The sequence below is a fragment of the Chelonia mydas genome, chromosome 6 (genome assembly GCF_015237465.2).
Source record: "Chelonia mydas isolate rCheMyd1 chromosome 6, rCheMyd1.pri.v2, whole genome shotgun sequence".
In the NCBI taxonomy this organism is placed as follows: Eukaryota; Metazoa; Chordata; order Testudines; family Cheloniidae; genus Chelonia; species Chelonia mydas.
Window position 1 is genome coordinate 125,996,403 of NC_051246.2, and position 27,350 is coordinate 126,023,752.

At 43.5% G+C, this 27,350-nt stretch overlaps 1 protein-coding gene across 5 annotated transcripts in view; it reads right to left on the reverse strand.

Annotated features, from left to right (window-relative positions):
- Window positions 1–15,620: 15,620 nt before the first annotated feature.
- Window positions 15,621–27,350, reverse strand: part of GNG2 (G protein subunit gamma 2) — an 88,815-nt gene continuing 77,085 nt past the window's right edge. For all 5 annotated transcript variants that reach the window (XM_037901315.2, XM_027831446.3, XM_027831445.3 and 2 more), the window contains exons 2-4: window positions 25,700–25,764; window positions 23,116–23,231; window positions 15,621–19,359 (exon numbers count right to left, since the gene is read on the reverse strand). In XM_037901315.2, the coding sequence (XP_037757243.1) occupies window positions 19,231–19,359; window positions 23,116–23,202 (216 nt within the window). In that variant the 5' untranslated portion in view covers window positions 23,203–23,231; window positions 25,700–25,764 and the 3' untranslated portion in view covers window positions 15,621–19,230. The remainder of the gene's footprint in view (window positions 19,360–23,115; window positions 23,232–25,699; window positions 25,765–27,350) is intronic.

Genomic DNA, 27,350 nt, shown 5'->3' on the forward strand with positions numbered 1-27,350 from the left:
CATCCAGGTAGCAAGCTTCCTTAGGTTCTTCACTCTTGGCTGGAACCAGGCTTTCCTCACTGAGGAAGCAGCAGAGCTCTGCTGTCCTTGCTGGTCAGCCCTCAACTGGTCTAGGTCACCTTCTTTTAACTCCCCTCTCCACACCTGACATTGGCTGTAGGTTTAATAAGGCAGGATCAACTGGGCCTAGGAGCCCCCCAGGCAGGTTCCCATTCACCAGAGCCCATCTGTTGGCCCTAAGGGGTCCCTATTGGGATGTCAGTATAGCTGTCCTAGCCATTATATCATTCTTCATTAGCTGGAAGGCTTCAGCTGTTGACTTGGATCCGTGGTATAAGACTCAGTCTTCTCACATGATGAGGGGTATCTACATAAATTGTTCCAGCAGAATCATTGCTGGTACTTGGACCCCTGTCTTCGTCTCAGGTCTGAGCCACCGCCATCACAGATCTCACAATTTCTGTGCCACAATGTCGGGTCAGGCCCCTGGAGATACCACTCCTGAAATTGCTGGTGGAATGTTTCCTCCAAGATACCCAAGGGGTCCAAAATATGAGTCCCGCATAAACTCAGGATGTTACTAGATGTAACTTATACGAGGCTGTTTGCCCCATCCTGGTCCAGTACAGGACCAAAAAGATTACCCATGGCTCAGGTTGCCACCATGCTGCCACTGCCACCCTTTCAAACACTTTGAGAAAGACCCTCTGAATCATCCTCAGGTCACATCATTGTTGGTCTCATAGGATCAGAAAGGCAAGGCCCTGCCATTGTGGGAGATCACAATCTGTTCGTGACTTGTTGCACTAGCTGTTGTTGCGGTTGCTGCTGGGCAGCTAAATCCTGGATCAGCTGCTGCCGCGGTGTAACCATCTGCTGGAGGTGTTCTTGGTGTTGGGCATTCTGCTCTGCCATCTGTTACAGCAGTTGATCCATGTCCCTGCTGCTGGGGATGCATTTCTTATGTTTTGTTTTTTGTTGAAAGTCCTGACCTGCTCCCTTCTCCAGCGGCTAGATCAATGTCCACATTCTCCACCAAGTTTGTATGGTTGTGCCCCCTTGTGGCCCCTCCATGGGGCCGGATGCTCTGCATCCGCGAGTGCTAAAGGAGTTGGCGGATGTGATTCCAGAGCCATTGGCCATTATCTTTGAAAACTCATGGCGATCGGGGGAGGTCCCAGACTACTGGAAAAAGGCTAATGTAGTGCCCATCTTTAAAAAAGGGAAGAAGGAGGATCTGGGGAACTACAGGCCAGTCAGCCTCACCTCAGTCCCTGGAAAAATCATGGAGCAGGTCCTCAAGGAATCAATTCTGAAGTACTTAGAGGAGAGGAAAAAGAAAAGGAGTACTTGTGGCACCTTAGAGACTAACCAATTTATTTGAGCATAAGCTTTCGTGACCTACAGCTCACTTCATCGGATGCATACTGTGGAAAGTGTAGAAGATCTTATTATATACACACAAAGCATGAAAAAATACCTCCTCCCATCCCACTCTCCTGCTGGTAATAGCTTATCTAAAGTGATCACTCTCCTTACAATGTGTATGATAATCAAGGTGGGCCATTTCCAACACAAATCCAGGTTTTCTCCCCCCCCTCCCCCCCCCCCCACACAAACTCACTCTCCTGCTGGTAATAGCTTATCCAAAGTGACCACTCTCCTTACATTGTGTATGATAATCAAGGTGGGCCATTTCCAGCACAAATCCAGGGTTTAACAAGAATGTTTGGGGGGGGTAGGAAAAAACAAGGGGAAATAGGCTACCTTGCATAATGACTAAGCCACTCCCAGTCTCTATTCAAGCCTAAGTTAATTGTATCCAATTTGCAAATGAATTCCAGTTCAGCAGTTTCTCGCTGGAGTCTGGATTTGAAGTTTTTTTGTTGTAAAATAGCGACTTTCATGTCTGTAATCGCGTGACCAGAGAGATTGAAGTGTTCTCCGACTGGTTTATGAATGTTATAATTCTTGACATCTGATTTGTGTCCATTTACTCTTTTACGTAGAGACTGTCCAGTTTGACCAATGTACGTGGCAGAGGGGCATTGCTGGCACATGATGGCATATATCGCATTGGTGGATGTGCAGGTGAACGAGCCTCTGATAGTGTGGCTGATGTTATTAGGCCCTGTGATGGTGTCCCCTGAATAGATATGTGGGCACAGTTGGCAACGGGCTTTGTTGCAAGGATAGGTTCCTGGGTTAGTGGTTCTGTTGTGTGGTATGTGGTTGTTGGTGAGTATTTGCTTCAGGTCGGGGGGCTCTCTGTAGGCAAGGACTGGCCTGTCTCCCAAGATTTGTGAGAGTGTTGGGTCATCCTTCAGGATAGGTTGTAGATCCTTAATAATGCGTTGGAGGGGTTTTAGTTGGGGGCTGAAGGTGACGGCTAGTGGCGTTCTGTTATTTTCTTTGTTGGGGGGGTGAGAAAACCTGGATTTGTGCTGGAAATGGCCCAACTTGATTATCATACACATTGTAAGGAGAGTGATCACTTTAGATAAGCTATTACTAGCAGGAGAGCGGGGTGGGAGGAGGTATTTTTTCATGCTTTGTGTGTATATAATAAGATCTTCTACACTTTCCACAGTATGCATCTGATGAAGTGAGCTGTAGCTCACGAAAGCTTATGCTCAAATAAATTGGTTAGTCTCTAAGGTGCCACAAGTACTCCTTTTCTTTTTGCGAATACAGACTAACACGGCTGTTACTCTGAAACCTGTCATTATGAGAGGAGAGGAAAGTGATCAGGAACAGTCAGCATGGATTCACCAAGGGTAGGTCATGCCTGACTAATCTAATTGCCTTCTATGATGAGATTACTGATTCTGTGGATGAAGGGAAAGCAGTGGATGTATTGTTTCTTGACTTTAGCAAAGCTTTTGACACGGTCTCCCACAGTATTCTTGTCAGCAAGTTAAAGAAGTATGGGCTGGATGAATGGACTATAAGGTGAATAGAAAGCTGGCTAGATTGTCGGGCTCAATGGGTAGTGATCAATGGCTCCATGTCTAGTTGGCAGCTGGTATCAAGTGGAGTGCCCCAGGGGTCGGTTTTGTTCAATATCTTCATTAATGATCTGGAGGATGGCATGGATTGCACCCTCAGCAAGTTTGCAGATGGCATTAAACTGGGAGGAGAGGTAGATACGCTGGAGGGTAGGGATAGGATACAGAAGGACCTAGACAAATTGGAGGATTGGGCCAAAAGAAATCTGATGAGGTTCAACAAGGACAAGTGCAGAGTCCTGCACTTAGGATGGAAGAATCCCATGCACCACTACAGACTGGGGACCGAATAGCTAGGCAGCAGTTCGGCAGAAAAGGACCTAGGGGTTACAGTGGACGAGAAGCTGGATATGAGTCAACAGTGTGCCCTTGTTGCCAAGAAGGCTAATGGCATTTTGAGATGTATAAGTAGGCGCATTGCCAGCAGATCGAGGGACGTGATCGTTCCCCTCTGTTCAACATTGGTGAGGCCTCATCTGGAGTACTGCGTCCAGTTTTGGGCCCCACATTACAAGAAGGATGTGAAAAAATTGGAAAGCGTCCAGCGGAGGGCAACAAAAATGGTTAGGGGACTGAAACACATGACTTATGAGGAGAGGCTGAGGGAACTGAGATTGTTTAGTCTGTGGAAGAGAAGAATGAGGGGGGATTTGATAGCTGCTTTCAACTACCTGAAAGGGGGTTCCAAAGAGGATGGATCTAGACTGTTCTCAGTGGTAGCAGATGACAGAACAAGGACTAATGGTCTCAAGTTGCAGTGGGGGAGGTCTAGGTTGGATATTAGGAAAAACTTTTTCACTAGGAGGGTGGTGAAGCACTGGAATGTGTTACCTAGGGAGGTGGTGGAATCTCCTTCCTTTGAAGTTTTTAAGGCCCGGCTTGACAAAGCCCTGGCTGGGATGGTTTAGTTGGGGATCGGTCCTGCTTTGAGTAGGGGGTTGGACTAGATGACCTCCTGAGGTCCCTTCCAACCCTGATATTCTATGATTCTATGATCAGGCATGACTTCACACAACTGTTGGGTGTTACCCCCCACCAATCTAGTGCCTTAGCCTTCTGGCGAAGGCACATTAGAGTCCTACTCCTTCCGCAGTGTTAGAGTCCAAAACAAAAAGGAAAACAGTGAACTAAAAATCAGGGTCATCTGAGGATTTGTCAACAGGACCCTGCCTTTCTGCTCTGTGTTTGTCTCCATCTGGGTAGTCCCTTCTTCTCCATCTGCCTGGGCCTAGTCATCCCATCCACCAAATGGCTCTACAGATCTTGTGTACACCCTATTACTCTCTTCTTCCATTTCATCTGCCAGCAACTTCTCTACACCTGTCAGCGAGTATACAGGCTTCAAGCCAGTCCATCTGCTTTTACTCCTGCCATAACTGGACCAAGTCCATTTGCTTCTAATGTGGTGGAAGGCTGGAAGAGTGCTAGGCATGCATATGCAGTCGATGAAATATGAATGAAAATTTAGAGGCAAAATTAAGACTCCTTTTAAAACAAAAAGACAGTCAAGCCTCTGAATGCATCCGATGAAGTGAGCTGTAGCTCACGAAAGCTTATGCACAAATAAATGTGTTAGTCTCGAAGGTGCCACAAGTCCTCCTTTTCTTTTTGCAGATGCAGACTAACACGGCTGCTACTCTGAAACCTTTAGTCAAGCCTCTGTTTTTTACATGGTCGTAGAAAAATCCATTTCATGAACTAGAAGGCAATGGCAGAGCTTTCCCATAGATGGCAACTGAGTAACCAAGCCCAATGCCACCTTAAGATGACTTATAATTGTTATAAAGTCAGATTTCACGCCCTGTTGTAGGCTCCCCAGGATCACCTCTGTGCTGCTGAAGTCAATGGAACATGGCACAGTGCAGGGTTTGTCGCAGCATATGCCACTGCAATACTGAAGCCTTATTTTGCACACGTTCTTGAAGACAAGATTTGACCTTATTCTAAATATTCATTTTAGGAGGACTGCTTCCATCAGAGACGGATGGACTTCCTCCTCAAATATGAAGTCTAAATTACAGTAATTTAACATTTAAGGCAGCAACTGTGTAGGAGTCAAATATCACTCATTTAAGATTAAGAAAGTTACCGAGTCCAGTATCTACACTCACACTTTGCATTTAAGCTAAAACGATAGTTATGATTGTAGGATAACTAAAATGTCCAGGGAAACTCCCTTCTGTAAGCACACACTGTATGTGACTGGCATTGTTAAATTATTCATGTAAAGATAATCACTTTAGATCTTCAGTCCCCAGCCAGCTCACATTTAGGAAAGATGGGCACTTCTCCCACTGCCTTGAGAGAGCAGAAGCCAAGTAACTGTATGAGTTTTGTTCTTACTGTTTCCTTGTGCTCCCCCATCACCTGTTGGCTATCATTTTGTACTTAGATTGTAAACTATTTGGGGTAGGACCCGTGATGTTTTGGGGTTCATCCCAGATTAGTGAAGGGTTGTGTCACCACTTGCCCTGCAGCCCAAGGTGCTCACAGCCCAGACGCCAACAGCTGGCATACATGCATGCAGATCACACCCTGGCTTCCACCGTCCAGTTGCTATTTTCAGAGTGACTCCAACACCACCCAGTCCTGAATTTCCCCAAAATTGTCTCCCTGCAACATCCAGCCCTTGGACACTCACAGAAGTAATGAAATACCCTGCTCCTTTAAAGAGATAGAAAGAGCAACTTGTTATCTTGACTGGAGCTAAAAATCAGTTCTATCAAAGCATTGGATTGGTTCAGGTAAAAGTAAAACAGGTTTTAAGGGAGTTCACGTGTAAGGGATAGAGATAGAAAGGGTTACAAACAAACAAAGTAAAACTACTCTTGCTAATGGCTATGACCTAACTTAAGCTGCTGTCTTTGTTCAAGGTGGTTTTTTCACCAATTTTCCTTTTCCAGCAGTGGCTGACTAGCTCTTAGTCACCCCACAGTGTCCAGGGTGCTGCTTTTCCTTGTCTCCTTATGTGAAGGATAATGTAGGGGTTCGCTCCCCCGCTCTTTGAAATGTATTCTTCTGAAATGTATCCCCAGATAGAGTTCCTTTTCCCTGCTGGGTGCGAACACCATGCTGTCTTCTTCCCACTGGTAATTTTCAAAATGCAAATGATCTCTTCCTGCAACCTCCAATACAAAGGAATAGCCCGCTGAATTTGTTCACACCTGGTTTCAGGTGTTGGCATCTTTCCTTTGGAGAAAACCGGTTTATCAACTTCCCCCTGACGTACCTGGTTTAAACACAATTTAATCACCTATTTCCGGCATATATCTATAAAGTCCGTTGTGGGTTTGCCATGCATGCATCATGCAAGAATATTAATGATCAGTGAGTTATTAGTTTTCCAATGATACATTACATGCCACGTTTTGGTTATAGATTATGACAACAGTGTGTTAGATGTAGTGAGTATGTCTGGCCTGACAAAAGTTGCTGACATAGCGTAGTGAACCACCACTGGGCCTGTGTCACAGGACCATCTCTTTGATACATGATTCTGCAGTGCCCAACATGATGGGACTGGAGTCTCTAGGCAACACCACAATATAAATAATAAATAGAGTAGTTTAGCAATACTTAAATGGGCATCTACAATAAATCAATATGAATTTAATTTTAATGTTTATGAGCTCTCAAGGGTAAAACCAAAAGAGAACTTACGTGCATGTGTCAGATGTTTGGCTGCATGTGTGTGTGTTCACCCTGTGTGCAGTCCCAGTTCTGTGCAGGTAGCTGGCCCAGCAGACCTTGAGCGAACCGCCCAGTGACCACAAGATCCATTAAGGTACAAAGGCACCTGGCCCGGTTTATTGTCAACAAAGCACGGCCCTAGCTCCCTGGATCAATGTCTACAGTTACATTAGAACTGGTATGCCTGTGACAATGGGTGCAGCTTAGTGAATGGCGGGACTTTCCATTCCCCCCTCGGCTGGCCAAAGACATTCCCTCTGAGATACGTCTTTATACTCTGATACAAACAAGTTACATGTTGCCCCTCTGACCTGGCTAAGTGCCACCCTCTGACATATCTAGGTGCCACCCATTACCTTGTACATGTTGATTTAATCAAAACATCTTTATTCATTATGCTGTTATCCAGACCTTATCTGTAAGATGGTCAGCGTGTTCCTGTTCTCTTTGGGGAATGCGTTGAGGAATCGAGGAGTCCTGGTACCACCCTCCTGGAATGTGTTTGTGTGTGTGTATTCTGTGCCTAGCACTTCTTAGGAATGAGTATTTCTGCAATATTAGCCCCGTTCTTGCCAGGTTCTGTGAGCAGGGCCTGCCTCTTGCTCACAACCTAACTTTGCTTTACATCAGCAAAGCTTTGACCACTACTTTAGCTTAGGCCTCACACCAGGCCTCTGATACAAGGGCTTATGTTTCAGGCCCTCTTTCTACTACAGCATGATGAGCAACAAATAACACTATCCTTGTTAAAGAATGAACAATATATGGAGAAAAAAAAACATGAATGGATCAACCCAGAAGCCTGCTGACGGCATTACATGCTATTATGCATGGCCCCAAATTGAGCGAGGGAGGAAATGACCAGGAGGGAAGGAAAAGTGGCAGAGACAAATGTACTCAGCCTTGTAAACACCTTGTTGTGCTCTGTATCGCCCTTCCTGGGTCACTTCTAGGTGGCCTCCAAATACTCACAGTTCGCAGCATGGTGGTTGAGCATCGGTACCTCAAGCAAGAGAAGGCAGGGAACTACAATGTGTGGTTGTGTAGGACTCAGAGGAACCGTGGGGTGTGGAAGGCAAAATTCTAATGATCAATTGACAAGGTGGGAAATTAGTTAAAGTACTTCCCAGGCTCATCATAAAGCTGAGTTTTGTCACTTCCCCTCCATTCCCAGCTATGCCACCCTAGTAGTCTCTCAACTTGAACTCGATAACCTCCTTCTCGTTGGCCACCCTCATTCTCAGCCTTGACTTCTCTGTAATCCATCCAAATGCTGCTGCAAAACACAACTTGCCCACCTCCCTGATTCATGTCCAGCTTCTCTTTATCTTCCATTACTGACGTCCCAAAACCATTGCATTCAAGGTCTTTCTCCCTGCCTTCAAGGTCCCGCTTTACTTAGCTCCTTCCGACATTTCTGCTCTCATAGTTTTGCTCGTGCCCATTTTGCTCTGCCAAAACTGCATGTCTAACTGCCCCTCTTGTGTCCTTTCTTATTCTTTCTTCCGTGTGGTCCTGTGGGTTTAGAGCAGTGGTTCTCAACCAGGGGTACATGTACGCAGACGTCTTCCAGGAGGTACATCAACAACTCATCTAGATATTCGCCTAGTTTTACAACAGGCTACATAAAAAGCGCTAGCGAAGTCAGTACAAACTAAAATTTCGTACAGACAATGACTTGTTTATACTGCTCTATCTACTCTACCCTGAAATGCAAGTGCAGTATTTATATTCCAGTTGATTGATTTAAGAATTATATGGTAAAAATGAGAAAGTCAGCCATTGTTCAGTACTACTGCACTGTGATACTTCGGTATTTTTATGTCTGATTTTGTAAGCAAGTAGTTTTTAAGTGAGGTGAAACTTGGGGGTAGGCAAGACAAATCGGACTCCTGAAAAGGGTACAGTCGTCTAGAAAGGTTGAGAGACACTTTTTTCGAGCCCTTTCCGAAGCTGATCTGCCTGCACATTCTCCTTGCAAACACTTTCTTCTGAGAGGGCTACATGCCCAAATTATCCTCTCAAAGTTTTACAAATTATAAATATTTGTGGGGGGAGAGGGGGGAAGATACATGCTTAACATCACTATTCATTCATCTGCTTTTGGTACATCCTATTTGCTGTCCCTTGTCTAGTCACTGGCTGTTTAGAGTGTGCAATCTTCCAGGGCAAGGACCATCTTAACTTAGCTATATGGACAGTACCAAGCACAGTTTGGGTGGGTTTTTTATAAATAAGAAAATACATTTACATTCATGGATCTCTGGCTTTCACCGCCTTTTGAATTTGAGTTCAAATAGGACTAGAACACGTGTTTCAAAGCTGCAGCATTCTCCACAGAAGGTACGTACTGCAGCAGTTAGGCTGTGTACAGTAGAAGTCGCAGAGATAGACGGGCAATGAGGCTGTTGTGCCAGGAAACAAGAAAAAGAATTGAGTTTCCCTTACCTGCCTGCTTTAGGTGGATGAAGTTAGAATTTGCCTGCAGAAGTCCAGACTGGCCAGCAGAGGGCTTATGAGAAATGTACTGATTCCTGATTCTTTACAGTGCATTTGTAAGAAAAGCGTGATACCTTTATAGTAATGTTTTTCACAGTATTTTAATTAGATATGATATGCATCTTTTAGGTGCAAATGCAAACATCCGTTCATAAAGCTGAACTTAAACACTGCTTTCTAGCTAAATACGGAGTTTTATGACCAAAATTAAAGAAGGGAGGATGAGGATGAAAGTTAGATTTCTATCAGGCATTTAAAAAATAAATATTAAAAGGGCTACACACCGTATGATTTTGCACACCCTTTTCTTCTCTTCATACCTTTCCTGTTATTGCTACAATCCACTTCCTCCTCTCACTGTCCCTATCTTTTAGGAAAAATATGGCCATGGAGCAGTTCTGTTAAGACACTCGCCAATTGCAGTCTTGTTCCTATAATAAACTCACAAGGCCCATGGATATGAAATAAGAATTTTCCTTTTATTGGCTTTAGCTTTGCCCATCTTTTCCTTTACATTTATTTTCCTAAGATCAACTTCAGTTCAACATCCACTTTTCAGGGAGGTCCTATTTTTACAGCTAGGCAGATTAAGGTGCATGGAAGCTAAGCTACCAGATAAGGAAAATGCCATGATAGCATGTGGCTTCTAACCAAGTTTTCACTGTGAGCAAAAATTGCCTTTTTATTTGGCCATTGTTGCACCAGAGTGAATTTAAAGTAACTCCAGCTGAGTTAAAGTCTCTTTGCACCAAATTGTATTACAAAAATTGTTTAGCTCATATTGCTCCTGACTTATAAGGTAGTCTCCAGGGCATGGAGTTCAGAAATGGCCCATATGGCTTTGGAAATGCCAATATTTGCTGCCTGATGACTACCAGACCCTACTGTGTATTTTACATCATACCATAAATATTACTGCTGTGTTTCCATTCCATGCCGCTCTGGAAGCAGAAGTACCAAATGACAGTGATGTAGTTCTCAGAATGGTGCCAGTACAATTTGTAAACAAGAGACTTGGAAACTGAAACCTCATTCTTAGAGCTCATCCATTCAGGAAACTGAACCATATCGTATATCCAATCAAAATGAACCAACATGACTTGTATTTCAAATGCTGACTACACACTGCAGCCTAAGACCTTCCTGGGTCACTTTTAAGAGTTCTTCATAAAAACATTCACCAAGTAATTTCTAACAAATGCATTCAATAAAACAGTGAAGAGTCATGACCCTTATAGAATTCAATTGGAATTCTGGAGTCTTTTTGATCCTGTTAGCTTTTCTAGAGGTTTTTGGAACTGGCATGGAATTTAAAAGAGAATTATACCCCTGCTATAGCATTCTATAGGAAGATTCAAAGCACCGGTGAAAGGGTATCCTTCTCTATTGAATTCTTCAGGTTTTTAGAATATGACAGGATCCCCGGGGTGCAACCTGGGGCCATGAGACTGCTGTGCCCCCTTAACTCTCCAGTCTGGGCTGTCTCTCACAATGCTTTGCTAGTGACAAGCAGCAAGCCCCTCCAGGTACTGTTATCACTCAGCACAACCACATGTGGAGACCCCACACCCAGCTAGATTGCATGAATGCTCCCAGAGCCAAGCACGAATCACACAGAGAAAGGCGCCAGCCTAGTCCCCCCAACTCCCAACCTTGTACCTCAGGAATATAACATCTTGCACTGCTCAAGACAAGCAGTGCAAATTTATTAATTGGCTCACCACCTCATCAGTGGAACGTGGATAGACACCCTTACCAAACAGTTCAGGCAAACTTACAGTAAAGATAAAGAGTTAAACAAAGTTATTGACTACAAAAGATAGATTTTAAGTGATTATAAGTGACAGGCAAAAAGTCAGAGTTACTTACCAAAAGAAAAAGAAAATATAAGCAGTCAGTCTAAACTCGCAACCCTATAAGACTGGGCAACATCTAGATTAAGCAGTTTTTCTCACCCCACTGGCTACTGCAGTTCATAGTACACAGGTTTCACCCTTGAAACCTGGGCCAGTCCCTTCTGTTGGAGACTTCAGTCTTCTCAGTGTCCTTGTTACTGGCAGCGTAGGTGGGGGAAGGAGAAAGGCCAAGCACGGGGACCCTGTGTTCTGTTTTATACCCTTAGTCTGTGTGCTTGGAGAATACAAGTCCAGCGCCAACCATGTCTGGTGGGCATTGCTGAGTCCCCATGCAAGGTTGAGCAATTCCCCTGGTGTGGCCTTATGCAGGTGAGTCATTGAATTGTATCTCCCTTGCTGGATAATGGCTGTTGATGGTTGTTTGACACCTGCCCGGGCATTGGTTATTTTCCTTGCTGTTGTCTCAGGGGAGATAATATCTGGCTGATTCCCCAACTTACAGCATGTGTGACTGACAACCATACAACACAATCTCATAACTTCATGTGCACTAATGATATACATATTTGGATAGAACAGTGACTTTCAGCAGATCCTAACCTTTCCCCGATACCATACATGGCATGCTTTATATGCAAGATCACAATTATATATAAATGAGGAACACGGAGGTTACAGGGTGCTCCCCCGGGGTACAGAGTGTCACATAGAGTTCCTTATATAAAATCCTGTTACATAGAACCCTGAATAATTCTCTGTAAACATCCTCTCAGTGTGCAGCAGCAGTCAAAAAAGGTAACAGAAACCATTAGAAAAGGGATAGATAATAAAACAGTGAATATCATAGTGCCACTATATAAGTCCATAGTACGCCCACACCTTGAATATTGCGTGCCGGTCTGGTCACCCCATCTCAAAAAAGATATATTAGAATATATCTTGGAAAAGACAGAAAAGGGCAACAAAATTGATGAGGGGTATGGAACAGCTTCCATACAAGGAGAGCTTAAAAAGACTGGGGCTGCTCAATTTAGAAAAGAGACGCCTAACGGGGGGATATGATAGCGGGCCATAAAATCCTGAATGGTGTGGAGAAAGTGATTATCTACCCCTTCACATAACACAAGGACCAGGGGTCACCCAATGAAGTTAATAGGCAGCAGATTTAAAACAAACAAAAGGAAATACTTGTTCACACAATACAAACTCAACCCGTAGAACTCGTTGCCGGGGATGTTGTGAAGGCCAATATCATATCTAATTCTTTTTTGAACCCAGATACCTTCATGTGTTGGACTAGATTGATAACTGGTATATTTCTGATATGGGAAATGTAAGAAAGAGTGACTCCACAGCAGCCCCCAGAATTTGGTCTGACCATTAGAAAGAAATATGCATCGGATGAAGTGAGCTGTAGCTCATGAAAGCTTATGCTCAAATAAATTTGTTAGTCTCTAAGGTGCCACAAATACTCCTTTTCTTTTCACGAATACAGATTAACACGGCTGCTACTCTGAAACCAGAAAGAAATATGTTTCTCAGCCACCCTGCTGAGTCTGTGTTGACTGAAATTGCCTGTCAGTTTTACAAGGTCACTGTTAACTGTAGAAGCACATCCAGAGATAAAGAGATTGTTCCAAAAGTAACAAGATAACAGCTGTCCTTTATGGTTGGTACAGCTTTGTTTTCCTGACCTCTGGAATAAGATGTGTGAACCCCCCCACCCTTGCATGCTTATCTTGTTCATTTCCTTTTAGATATAATAAGTGGTATGAATAGACTTATTGAAGTTTGCCACGTCCCACTGATTTTAGAATGGTTATGTTAAAGGATGGGTAGGTGATAAAATGCAGATGTAACAGGATATACATTGGAATGCGAGTGTGATTGTATCTATGTATGTATGATTGAATGAGGAATGAAAGATTAAAGGTTGAGGTGCCAGCCTTAAAATAAGACTGTTTGGCTGAAGAATACAGTGGACGAGATAGCCCGATAACCCTGAGGGCATACTTGCCCCAAGGACAGGAGGGCCGAAGAACAAGATAACAACATACTGTCATTCTGTCATTGCCGTGCCATCTGCATGATTGACTGTCACCTCAAACGTGAGAACAGAATGATGAAGCAAACCCTATAAACTTGTATGATGATAAATCCCTATGAAAACAGACCCTGAAGACTTTGGGTCTGATTCTGCAAACCAACCTCCAGGAGCATTGGATGTGCATCTGACAAGGCCCTGCTCCACCCTCGTGTCCAGGCCACCTGGCCAGTGACTTGGCATGAGCAATTCCTAGGCTGGTAACTATAGCAACTTTGCAGAACTTGTGTGGCTGTGTGTGTGTGAGTGAATGAGATGTTATAGCGATAACTGATTGCTTACTCTGATTCTTTCTGTATTCACAATAAATGTGGCATTTTGCCTTATTCCCTTTAATAAGATCCTGCTGTTTTTTATTTTCTTGGTATAACACATGGAGGATAGGTCCATCAATGGCTACTAGCCAAGATGGTCAGGGACAACCCTATCCTCTGGCTCTCCCTAAACCTCTGACTGCCAGAAGCTGAGACTGGACCACTGGGGATGGATCACTTGATATTTGCTCTGTTCTATTCATTCCCTCTGAAACACCTGGCATTGGCCGCTGTTGGAAGACAGGATATTGGGCTAGATGGTCCACTGGCCTGACCCAGTATGGTCATTCTTATGTTCATTTCTGTGGAATGCTGTTGGATCGTTCCAATGGAATTCTACGGTTCTTTTCCATATGGGGAACAAAGACGCTAAATTAACCAAAAACAAATAATTCACTACAAGTTAACTAGTCAGCTTTTGTGAGGTGGACACATCCCCTAGGAACAACTGAACTGAGACCAACTGAATTTCACATACATCTTCTGTATAGTAAAGACTGTTAGTTACTATTGTACTGTCCTATATCTGAGCCTATGAGCAAGAGGTGAAAGCTTTCTGTATCCTGGGCCAGTATTGATCCCCTGAGCAAGCATTTCATTTCCAGTTAGTGCTTCAATAGAGAGAGACTCAGGGGAATGCAGCACCCTTCAAGATAAATGTTGATTTAATTCCTCTTGTTAAGGAGAGGCTCTTAGTTAAGTGCCAGCATGCTCAGCACTGTACGGGACACAGACAGTACAAGGAGCTTACACTGACCAGCTGAAAGGTCATTGCAACAGGGAGTGGGAGCCTTTCCTTTGGACTGGGAAAGAGTGCACTTATGTTGTCCGCACAGGGGAAGTAAAGCAGCCACTCATGCTGTGAAGACCTTAGGAGAAGATGGTGGGAAAACAAAGCTTCCCCAGGAAGAAGGCAACTGCACACACTGGGTGGATGTATGCTTGTATGGAAGGGGAGACAGTTTATAGGTGAAAAAAGAATGGAATCTGGACTATTTCCACAGGGGCATGACCACACGCTGGGCCAGTTTAAGTGAACCTAGGTGAGTGACACTAAGCTGGTGTTTCACACAGAGCTCCCATGCAGCAACTGGGAATTTGGAGTCTCGTCCTGGAAAAGCTGAGACATGTGCCCCCACAAGAGAGGAGATCTGCCTTTTTCTGGGAGACAAAAGCATCTGCCGGAGATGGGGAGGTGAACTTGGAACCCTTTGCTTCCTGGTACCTTTTACTGATGGCAGACTGGTCATTTCCTCCTGGGCTGGACTTTCTACTCTAGTTCCATTAGATGTCCCAGGGATTTTGGAACAGGGGAAAGACAGATTCTCTCCTCCTCTCAATCCTTGCTCATAGATCCAAGAATTTATCCTCCGTTTCCAAAGCCTTTGACAGTGTCGAGTAGCTGAGCCAAGTCACCAGCTTCTTCCAGAGGCAGATGCTAGGATGTGGCTGACAATACCCTCTCACCCCCAGGAGGCAGCAGCTGCGGCTTTTCGTGCTTGACTCCATTTTTACGTTTAGGAGGGGCTGAGGGAGAAACGGGGCGGGGGGGAGGGGAATGAGGATGACAACTGGCCTTCCCTGCACAGACTGAACCTTCAGCTTCCCTGCAGTGGGATATAGTCACCATCCTCTGTAGGAGGTAGGTTCTAAACATTTACAACCCACTGTGCCCTGTGTACTGGTGATTTGCACTGGTGTACCCAGATCCGTGTGGTCACACCTGTACAGATGTGCTGCACTGGCAAAAAGATGGGTTTACACCCATGCAGCTTAAGCTGGTAACATCCCAAAGTAAACTGTGTCAGCATAAACTCTGGGGCAGCATGTCCCCATTATGGGGTTGCAGCAGCTAACTATATCAGTGGAAATTTCCTTAAAGTAGACAGGGGCTTAGAGAGGGTCCTGGGAAAGCTGAGGTTCTGAAAGGTCTCTTTCCCTTTCACACCGTCACAAAAGCTGCTATTGAAACCAGCAGCCTCGTTTAATACACTGGGGGGGAAATCTGTGGTTTACTGTTAGTTTGGAAAGTTCCCTAAACCAACATCATACCCCAAACACATTTGGTTCTGTCATTAGGAGCAGGAGAATAAGCTTATGAAAAAGAAACCCCCCCAACACTGCTACTTTAAAAAGCAAACAGACAATATTTGAAACGAATCCAAAATTTTATTTCATACACATACATTGATCACATGGGATGAGTGTGTGCACTATATCACAACTTCAAGTTTCCCTGTTTAAAAAAAACAAAAACAAAAAGCAAAACAAAAAAACCCCCACTGACATTTACACTGATCCTCTTCCTGAAAAGAGATCGCTTCTTGTGTAGGAAGATGCATCCACCTATCTGGCTGACATGATATAATGTACATGTTGCAACTCACCACTGCTATGAATAAAGTTTGTAAGGCTGGGGAGGGGCCTGGGGAAGGAGAATCACATGCCCGCACACAGGGATATTTTTATTGAAAAGACCTTCAGTATATCAAAAAAAAATTATGTTGAATATACAGAATCAATATATTTTCAATATTGAAATACTAATTTTACTTTTTTACAGGGGAAAATTTTCGTGGTAGGTAAAATTTCTACTTTGCTAATGAAAGCGGGTCTGTGTAAATATAAATACTAGGGTGAGATTTTCTGGTTGCCTCCCCAATTAAAAAAAAAAAAAAAAAAAAATCAGAACTAACAAAAGAAGAGACAATGAATGTTTTGGTGTAATTTAAAAATCTCCTTATATTCATTTCATGTAGCATTCTTTTAAAGAATTTAAGCTGTAAAATATGTAAGTCATTAAAAAGTTATGACAAAACTTCATGACAGGATTGGAGTACTGTTCCAGGATTGCTGAGATTTAGGGTCTTGGCTAATTAAGATATGCTTCATTGTCAGTTATAGTAGATCTTATTAAAAAAAGAACAGTTGCAATTTACATTGTTTTTACCACAACAAGTGAAAACAGCTGTAGAGTTACTCATTGGTCAAATGAAACCTAAGCTAGTCAAACATACAGTATAAAGATTGAAATACAGGATCTTGTATTTGAAAGCTAGCAAGGCAAGTCGTACACCATTTAGCTACTGGTTGTATTGTATAAATATTCCCAGATGCCGAGAATCAGGAAGAGAGAATCCACTGTTACAATAAGTGGTTTTCGCCACAGAAACCCTTCTGCCTGTACACAAGGATGTAAGTAGAAAAGTTAGTAAAAAAAAAAGATTTCTACTTTGTTACAGGCTATACAGATTTTCTGACAGCTACGTTAAGACTCTGTTGTCCTTTTAAATACAAAAATTTCAACTCATACCTGATTTGGAACTTCATATTAACAGGGTTGCCATGGATCCGGAATTATCCTAATTTTATAGCTGCTGGGTTTTTGAGCCAAAAATGAAAGTGTTCTAAGGGTTCAGAATAGCATGAAAAGCTAGAGCCGCTCTCAACCGGTGGCACAGAACCTTATGATCAGATCCTTTATTAATGCGGTTTAGGTTTGAGGCGTATCGGTGTCTTTGCAATCACAGCAGTCCCACTTCAGGCCAAAGGCCAGAACACACTTTTAACAGCAGTAGAAAGGCAAAGCCGACCTTGAGGAGATTCATGTTTTGAGTCATATACTGTACCCGATACTGTCACCTGTCTCTCAGAACTCTTTATGGGGCCATTTCAGATGGCCTCAGCCTCTACCTGAAATATTAGGTTTTTGTGGTGTTCAAATTGCTATGTTTGAGCCTATGGGCTTGTCTTCTCACTCTCCATCTGGTTATGGAGAGTTTCCTAAAGCTTATTAAACAAATTTGTCAGTTTCAGGCTACATGTAAGCAAAGCACTGGGTGCTACCACCAGGACACCATTCTGATGGTTTGGCTTTGCCCTGATTGGCAGGGCTCATCCGATCGATTAGGGAGCCACTTCTACATCTTTCTTAACGCCTCATTATCCTGCTTGTAGGCTTATAAATGGAGGCACACCTGTAACAGCAGCTCAAAACATTACATGCACAAAGCAAGGAAGTTGCAAGCTTCCACCTTAAGCCGTGAGGGGTATGTTATGTCAATATGCCATCCTGTAGTTGGGGGCTTTATTGAAAGATGCGCCCGATTTTCTTTACTCTCGTCTTGTTTCCTGCTGGGATGTTAAAGCAGTAAGAAATACATGGTGAGAGCTCAGAAAGGGCGGGATAGTTAGTGACTGGATAACAGGAGTCCAACATATTAACAAAAATTTCAGGGGTTGATAGATCACCCGTAGTCCTTCACTATGGAGTCCTCTCACTATTATAACCATATGCACATTTGCCACCTGCATTTGCCATTGTTGGGGTACAGAGTGCTATGGCCCTTCTGTTATTAAAAGCATTTTCTGAATAATCAGTGGGGGAAGAGGGGATTGAATTTAGCAGTCAGATTCGATGGCAGAGGGAGTTTTGTAAACACTGGGGTTTAGAGCCAGAGTTGGGAAAAGATACCGCTTGAGGGCAGCATAGCAGAAGCAGAGAATTGGGCAGGGGGTGGACAAGCTTGCAGTGCCTCTCAGCTGAAGCCCCCCTCTGAGTCAAGCTGTGTTTGGATCAGCCACTTAGTACAGTGGAGCAGCTGGCTTGCTGTGTGCTGGTTCTGTCACGCTGCTTAAGGGACATGGTTCAGAGAAGATGTGCTGCTGTGAAAAGTTAATACAGATCGAGTGATATTAAAAAAAAAAAAAACCACCAAGATATATGGGGAAAGAAGAGGCACAGAAGGGTATGGGAGGACCAGAGAAAACTTGGTCAAAATAAATGTATATCATTTTTCTTCTTAGTTTTACCCTGTGACCTCCAGGGATCTGAGTGACCCTAAACTCCTGGTATAAACCATCCCGATTTCAGGAATAGGCTTCTCAATAGCTGGCAACCATACATAACAGGAGAGGTATTTCAGGCACATGTAAGGTATTTGAGTAGTTTCTCTTTGCTGTCAGAAGACCTTTTGTTTTTTCTCTACAGCTTTTCCACCAGCACGTGGCTCCAAACAATAGAAGTTTCTAAATGGAGTGAACACAGGGATATTTTCATGCACTATTACTTAAAAGTAGTCACAAAAATATGAAGCACCAATCACAACACCTGATTTACTTTTACTTGCAAAATTGAAGCTACCATTAACAAGTGTTAGAAATCGTGGTAATAGGTTGCTAGAAACACAGACAGACAGCATTCACACGGCAGATGTGAAGTATCACTGACTAAGCCCTTGCTAAACGGTTTAGTTTGTTATCTTTTGAGGAATCCCATCCATCTCTGGGCTACTCTAATGCAAAAAACAAACAAGCACAAGACCGAACATGAATATAATAGTAATCTAGCCTCTTGTGATATTTGACAATTCAACTTAAATAAGAGTATTATTTGGAAAAACCCAACGATAATCATTCCATTGAGGTTATACACAGCCTCAGCCTTTACCTTGCTCAGCTCAAGTGTCTTTTTTAAAGATGGAAACAATCAAACAAGGCTTTGTTTTTTGTTGGGGTTTTTTGTGAGCAGAAAAGTGACACACGTTTAATCTTTACATATTTTTCTACCTCAGATCTTCAGCCTCACGATGTAGATCTTATGCCCCAAAAGGTGACCAGTTTCTTTAAACATGCACATCTCTGGAGCTTCCAGGCCTTGTTATTTTTTAAATTCCGTGGACTAGAAAGTTGTCCACGTTGCTAAAAACGCTACATCAGTGTTCAGAGCGGGCCAAGTGCATGTCAGGCTCATGGAGGGCTTACAGAATCGCACAGAAGAACTTCTTCTCTCTAAAGGGGTTTTCTGAAGCTGGCACCGGGGTCAGTAGAGGGTCTTCCTTGGCATGGGCTTCGCAGTATGCCATCAAGTCTGCCGCTGCTTTTGACACCTGAAAATAAATGCACACACTGTATAAGCCTTGGATGAACGACACTGTCCGGAGCGCCTCCACTTCAGAGCACACAAAGGAGGGAGTACCTCAGCAGCACTGAATTAAAGGGTCTTATCTGGCTGAATGGAAGACGGAGACGTTGCCTCAAGTTCCTACTTGCTCCTCCACTCTGCTCACTAGCAATGGATGGACTTTCTAGCTAGACATTACAATAATCATAGCACTGTCCTGGTTCACTACTGGGCATTCACAGCATCCCTTAGGTAAAATACTCTTAGGTAGAATGGAATAGGCTAGGAATCTGAAGTACTCCTGAACTATGAAATCCATTTTAAAATGGTGCAGAAAGAGGGGAAATCCCCCTTTAAACTGCATTACTCTTCTACTTAGAGAAGAAACCCTTCTGAAGCAGCTGTAAGCATCAGCAAACTTCAGTGCAGTTGGGCCAACACTTTAATTGCAATGTAGACATATTCTAAGTGACTAGTGCCAAACACCTGCAGCTGGCCCATGCCAGCTGACTTGGGTTCAGGCTAAGGGGCTGTTTAATTGCAGTGTAGACATTCTGGCTCAGGCTGCAGCCAAGCTCTGGGACCCTTCCACCTCCCAGGGTCACTAGAGCCTGGGCTCTAGCCCAAACTGGATGTCTACACTGCAATTAAGCAGCCCCAGCCCAAGTCAGCTGGCATGGACCAGCTGCGGGTGTCTATTTGTAGTGTAGACATAAAGGCCAAAGTGGAGATCCTCGCCCAGGCTTTATTCAGTCCTTACTCATGCAAGTGGAATTTGCCTGACTAAAGCCTGAGGGAAGACCTCCAACCAGGAAATATAATGCAAACTGAATTTCACCCTTTCTAGATGCTAGTGCTGTAACAACTGGAACTTCCATTGTTTTTCTTCGCAGTATGGAGTATTTGCATTTATCACATCTACACTAGATGCCATAAATCGATCCCAGATAGATCGATCACTACCCGCTGATCTGGCGGGTTGTGTAGACATGGCCTAAATGTCGAAGATCCTCTCCCGGCCTTATAAATGGGCTGGTCACCCCCTCAGCACTGCACATGCACAGATTCAGTGTCCCAAACTTTCATCCGCTCCCTGGAGATTTCCCAATTTAGTCTAAATTTAAGAACAATCGATGTAAATCTTTGCACAAGCTTCCTTGTAGGCAGGGTGTTGCTATGGTTATTTTACCCTGCAAGACCTCGTGTCTCATCTCCTAGCTCTTGGATTCCACCAGTTATCTTCCAGGGTTGGTGGCTAGGGGATCCTCCACCTGATCTGACTAGGCCTCCGACTCCTAGAACCTGAAAAACCTACTACAGGGCCACTCTCCAGCCAACCCTCTACTGCTAGGAGCAGACACTGATTTTCGCCCATGTAATCAATTCTGAAGCCCAGTTTACTTTGTGTTTCAGGAGCCTGATGAGGTCAATAAGAGGTCAGGGCAGGCCAGCTGGGAGATTTGACCTAGTAAAGAAGATCACCTGATCAAATGGTAACTTGCACTTTCAGCATAAAGCTGAAGAATAAAACAGAGACCTGCATTTTTGCTGTAACATCCTTGATGTCCAAATCTGAAACAATTTCTGCACAATAAAATGCATTTTATCAACTATCCAAAACTTGGTGTGGATTTCTTCTGATGTTAAGATGGTTTTCATCTGCATCTCTTTCAGGCAATCCAGCCTTCTAGTTCTCTCTCCCCCCCACCACGCAGCCTCTCTTCAAGGCATTTAACAGCTAACAAAATCTATTAGCAAAGACTAAGAGAAAACCTATGCGGGCTGCAAATCTATTTTTATCTCCTTGAGTTACAGGCAGGCTTTTGATCCATCAATACCTTTGATCTGATTTGATCTTACCAAGAAAAAAAATTCACACACTGTGCAGGTCACACTAGACTGCAAATAGCTTGCAAAAATACATGCTACAATATTTATCCACGATTAAAAATAAAAAAGGGATGTGGCAGGCCATCTTTATACCATGTCGACCCCTTCCAGTGGAGGGTTGTGGTTGCCACGGTAACAAATATTGGTGGATTTTTATCAGTTATCTGAACAGTTATCTGAACAGTTATCTATTCAGAACAGGAAACTGGCTCAGTGGAAACTCTGGAGCAGCAAGGAGACATTACCAAGTGATGAAGTTCAGATATTGGTATGTCCCACTTGGGAATCAGCTACATTTGACTTGGAGCCAACTTGAACACAGTTTAAGCAGCAGAGTTACATTACGCCTTTCAAAACCTGCACGTATCTGGGGGACAAGATTCGGAATATATACCGGAGCATGAAAACCATGCAGTTGAATGCATCAGATTGGTACTTAAGCTGAAGAAGCAGCCGCCATAGCTGCATAATTCTCCTTTTGTGCAGGCAGCTGGTTTTTTGGCATGCACCATTACGTGTCTGTGCCCACACGTTCAATACAGGCACCCAGTTTGGAATGTTGGCCTTTAGAAACCGAATCTGTCCATGATCGCAATTGTAATTGTTTATAGTAGCATTCATCATGTGCTAGGGGCTTTCTGGACAAACCAAGAAGGGACAGCCCAATCCCTGAGGAGCTCACCGTTTAAGGACAGAAGTTGGTAAATATTGGAGGGGCAGAGGCAGAATTGTGCCCACTTACTACAACTCAGATGAACATTATAGGGGCTCATTATTCCAGTGTAGTAACGTACGGATCAGCACTAAGTGACCTATATGCAGCCAATGCAGAGGAAGACCTCCCCGAAAGGATCACTCTTTTCCCCCCCGCCCCATTGGGAAAAGAGACTTGAAAGGATAACTTTGCTTTTTGTTTTGCTGCATTTCTCTAAGCAAGTCCAGGTAAACCACTGAGCCCAATTTCATGCATTAACAATATTATCTGAAGAACAAAGTGTCTGAAATACATTAAATGAGATGCTCAACTGCAGTCGTCTTCAAACAATACCAATTCATTGTGAAAGAGCATCTTCCTGTTTCCTAAAAGGCCATATAATTACGACTGGTTTAACTGAATTTTCCAAACCCTCTAGTTTGCCCGTTGGGTACAGTTCATGGTCACACCAGCAAAGTATCCATCACTGAATAGGAAAGCTAGGAAACTTACTTAATGTCACAGATTTGAAGACAGGAGGACCATTATGATCATCTAGTCTGACCTCCAAGAGAACACAGGCCAGAGATTTTGCCCAGTGAGATTCCTGCATCTAGGCTGACATCATTTAGAAAAACTATTCAGTCTAGATTTAAAGACTCAGTGATGGAGGATTTACCACACCCCTTGCTAATCCATTCCAGCAGTTAATTACCCTGACTGTTAAAAGCAAACATTTCCAGTGTGAAAAGAAAAGGAGTACTTGTGGCACCTTAGAGACTAACCAGTTTATTTGAGCATGAGCTTTCGTGAGCGACAGTGTGAACTTGCTTACTTCAACTTCCAGCCATTGGATCATGCCTTTGTCTGCCAGATTAAAGAGCTCTCGAATATCAGATCTCTTCTCCCTAAGTAACTGTAGGCCACGATCAATTCGACCTAATGTTTTGTTCAATAAGCTAAATACACAGAGCTCTAGGACTTGAGGGACACTCTAGATCTCAAATCCCTAGCTTGTGTTTTATAAGACGTCGGACTACATGGCTTCAGTAATCCTATCTGGCCTTAAAATCTATGACTTGAGTCTTACCTGCAGAAGACTCATCACAGAACCACTGGGTAACTAGCATGTTCTTTGTGCTTTCAACCATGCTTTACCTTTATTCTGTCAATGTTGGCCTCCATTTTCAGCTGTTCCACCAGCTTCCTGGCTTGTGCGATGCTGGCGGTGTTGTTGCTGGCCATCTGAGTGCCGGTTGCGCTTTTCAGATGTGCTGTGGAAACCAAGTGAATTAAGGCAATACATCAGGGAACTAATAAACTGGATTTGACGCAAGCGCCGCCGTGCCATGGAATCTAATAAAGGGTGTCTGTGATTAACAGAGATGTCGTTGTGTGTGTGAAGTTTAGTGTGGTCTCAATCCATTTTTTATATAGGTAAATGGCCTCAAAAGATGTAGAGTCTGGATGTAGTAACACTGTCATGCTTCTAGCAATGTTCCTCCTCTTTGCAGTGTCTATAGCGGTTAGGAGTCAAAAATTATAAGGGTCCCATAGCCAGAAGCGCTATTCCAGCATTGAGCAATGTTCTCTCATCACACCACTACACACCAACAAAGTTAAATCTAGATTTGCCTGTTGGCGTTAGGTGAAAGAAGCAGGCCCACCGTTTATATCCTTACTTGGACAGGGAAAGGGAAGGAGATCTGGGGTTGGAGGCAGACGGCAACATACTTTAGTTTTACAGCTCTGATGGGGCTGAGTTTCAAGTGCTGTAACCATCCATCACCTTGTTGTTCCCCATGGTAGATTTTTAAACTGCACTTAGCCTGCTCTTTTGGCTACTGCTGTTGCTCTGATGCAGATCAGCTGTAAAGCCATTGGTGTTTTCACTGTTGGTGTAATGCAGCAAGCTTTCTAGAGAGCAGATAGTTAAATCAGTAATTAGGATTTTCACTTCCAGGTGCGTAGGAGAGAGAAGTATCATCACTAATGGAGAAACTTTTCCCATTACCTTCCCAATCAAAACAACAACGCTATAATTATGCGCAGAATGCAAGCAAGCATTTCCTCCAGTCTTGGAACAAAGTAGCATCTACTATAAAAGCCCCTCTCAGTTTCAACTTTACATGACAGCAAACGGATGTTTTCAACAAGGTCTCTAGTCGACAGCTTGAAGTGTCTTTCAAGTTGCCTGTAGCAGTAATATCAGTCATTATACTGTATTTAAATACCAAGCTTTACTATAAAATAATTAGGAAATATGCATCCCTGCAGTTAAGTAGTTGACTGTAATATACCGATTTCTGGAGACAGACACGGTGCATTGGTCTAGCATTTCACTGTCCGCACAACAAGCGAGCATTTAGATGCAAAACAGGATATTGTCATTTCCTGTTTCTTTAGGGTTTCCTACAAAAGGATAACTGCAATCGTTCATTATGTTGCCAAGTCTACACGGTCTCTATAAAGCATGCTTTTTTAAGTTGGCTTTGCCTACAAACTGGTCAGAAAAACCAGCGTGTGCATCTTTCCAGCAAGGGCTCCATTTAAGCAGGATTAGTACTTTGCAAGCACAGACATGATCAATGTAAGACATGAGACACAGCTGAAGTGCATTGGGCTATCCCAGGTGGAGCTAGGAGAATAAACGGACTTTTCAGATTTCTGGCAGTTCCGGGGTAGGGGTGGGGCGGGAAATCAGTGTGTGTCCAACTGAAACTGAAATTTTTGGAGAATTGAAAGATTTTATTTCAGGTATTTTAATAAAATGAAGGGCTCAATTCATAAAAGCTGAGGAGGCGGCAGTAATGCACCCCCCATAGCCTTTAGCCTGGTGGTGAGAGCACTCACCTGGGATGTGAGAAAGCCAGGTTCGAATCTCTGCTCCTGCCCCCCCCGAGGCATGTGCCCAAACCACCAGGCTATTGGCTATTCTGGGCTCTCTCTCTCTCAATCTCGCAGGCTGAAGATGTTCCACTTTGTCCAAACAAACAGTCACTGGAGCAGGGATTGGAACCCAGATGTCCCCCCCGCTCCCAACTGGGGACAGTCAGGCGTTCTCACTCTTTCTCCCAGGCAATGACTATCCAGATATTTTATCTTTTCTCCATGGGCACACGTACGAATTTCTGAGCTAGAAAGACCAAGGTAGAGTCAGCTCTGTATTCTCTATGGCCCATATTTTCCTTCAGAGAGATAACGAGTAAGGGGGCAGAGAGGCATTTCTGCAAAACAACCCCCCCTCAAGGGATCTCCAACTGGCTCCGAAAACCATCAGAAGGTCTAGTTTTGGCCATTTTAACCTGAGCCAGCTTAAAGGGAGGGATCCAAGGGTGGTCACCCTACAGCGCTTGTGTTAAATCCTTCAACTCAGGAACTCATCTTGGGGCCTGCTCAGAGAAAACCAGAGCCTGACATGAAACCACTGCAGTGAAATTCCCATTCAGGCCTGTCAGCTTAGGATATGCTGGGGTAGCAACGAGGAGCAAGTGGCAAAGAAAGCTCATAGTGGGTTCTGGGAACCCACAATGCAAGCCCACCCATGGCTAAATGACTCTCCACCAGCCTATGGGGACAATGCACTGAGTCTGGGACTCAGGCTGGTAGGTAGGATGCGTGTTTCAAGGAGACCTTGAACTGTGAGGAAGAGCTCTCTCCATGAAAACCCCTCCTGATCCCCATGCCTTCTCCACACCCAATGTACCCTTTCCACTTAGAATTAAGTAACAAAGTGTTTTACCAAAACGGTCTTCTCCGTGATTTGCTTCTCTAGTGAAAGGTCTGCTGATCTTCAATAGTCAATACCTTTGGGGGGTGGGGAGGGGAGGGGAAAAAAAAAAAAAAAAAGAGAAAATTTATTAGACTGACACTTTACATTAGATCAAGGTCATTGAACGACTGTAATGGTACAGACAGTACTTGGAAAGGAAGAGGTGTCAAAACATCATTCAGAGGCTCAGCATGCTTTAAAACTCAGTTCAGAAAGGCAGAATGTACTGGGGGGTGGAGTTATTCCAAGACACTTGGTGAGATGACATACTGATTTTTATTCTATTCACTTTTCCGTATTGCAACAGGGGTGAGACTAGGAGGGCGGAGTTTCAGGATTTCCGACAGAAATTCCTTCCACTTGTCTCATTCCTCATATAAACAGGCCCGGTCTAGTCATAAGCATCAGAGGATGACTGATAGGTACACAGACCGATCAAATACAGATTCCAATTCACTAGTCTAGGAAGAAGTTACACTACGTTTACCTTATTTACAAGGATTTTTAATTCACTTGGGTCAGGAATGGACTGAGAAATGTTTCAAGAGGAAAAAACACATTTGACAATGAAGGAGATCTGTCATTACATGTGCATTCAATTTATATTACATAGAGTACATGAGGGTGATATGGTATAACATTGTCAGTGGCCCTCAGTTGGGAAAGCCAAACTGGACAGTCTCTACGTAAAAGAATAAATGGACACAAATCAGATGTCAAGAACTATAACATTCATAAACCAGTCGGAGAACACTTCAATCTCTCTGGTCACTCGATTACAGACCCAGAAGTCGAAATATTACAACAAAAAGATTTCAAAAACAGACTCCAACGAGAGACTGCTGAATTGGAATTAATTTGCAAACTGGATACAATTAACTTAGTCTTGAATAGAGACTGGGAGTGGATGGGTCATTACACAAAGTAAAACTATTTCCCCCCCCCCCCCCCCAAACGTTCCTCAGACGTTCTTTTTAACTGCTGGAAATGGCCCACCTTGATTATCACTACAAAAGGTTTTCTCCCCCCCCCCCCCCCCTGCTGGTAATAGCTCATCTTAAGTGATCACTCATTACAGTGTGTATGATAACACCCATTTTTTCATGTTCTGTGTGTATATAAATCTCCTCACTGTATTTTCCACTGAATGCATCCGATGAGGTGAGCTGTAGCTCACAAAAGCTTATGCTCAAATAAATTGGTTAGTCTAAGGTGCCACAAGTCCTCCTTTTCTTCCTGCATAGCTCAGTTATGCAGCCACACCACATTCCTGCTATTAGAACTGTAATATCATGCTACAGCACCCCTTCATGTATTCTATTTTATATAGATTGTGTGATATGCACACAGATTATATAGACAAACATGGAGCTGTATAAGGAAATTATAAGACGACATTTTAAGAAGCAAGCTAGAGTTCTGGGATTTAATATAAGTTGTTAAGCCTCTTCAGACAATACTTTATAAATAACTACAACAGAAATTGACCTCTTCCTCACTGAATTGCAGAGTGCATTAAATTCTATTAGATTTGTAGCTGAAAGATGGTTTGTTGGACATCTGCTTGGAGAAGCAAGCCCTTTAGGACCAGTGCACCCACAATTTCACCATTTCACTGCTT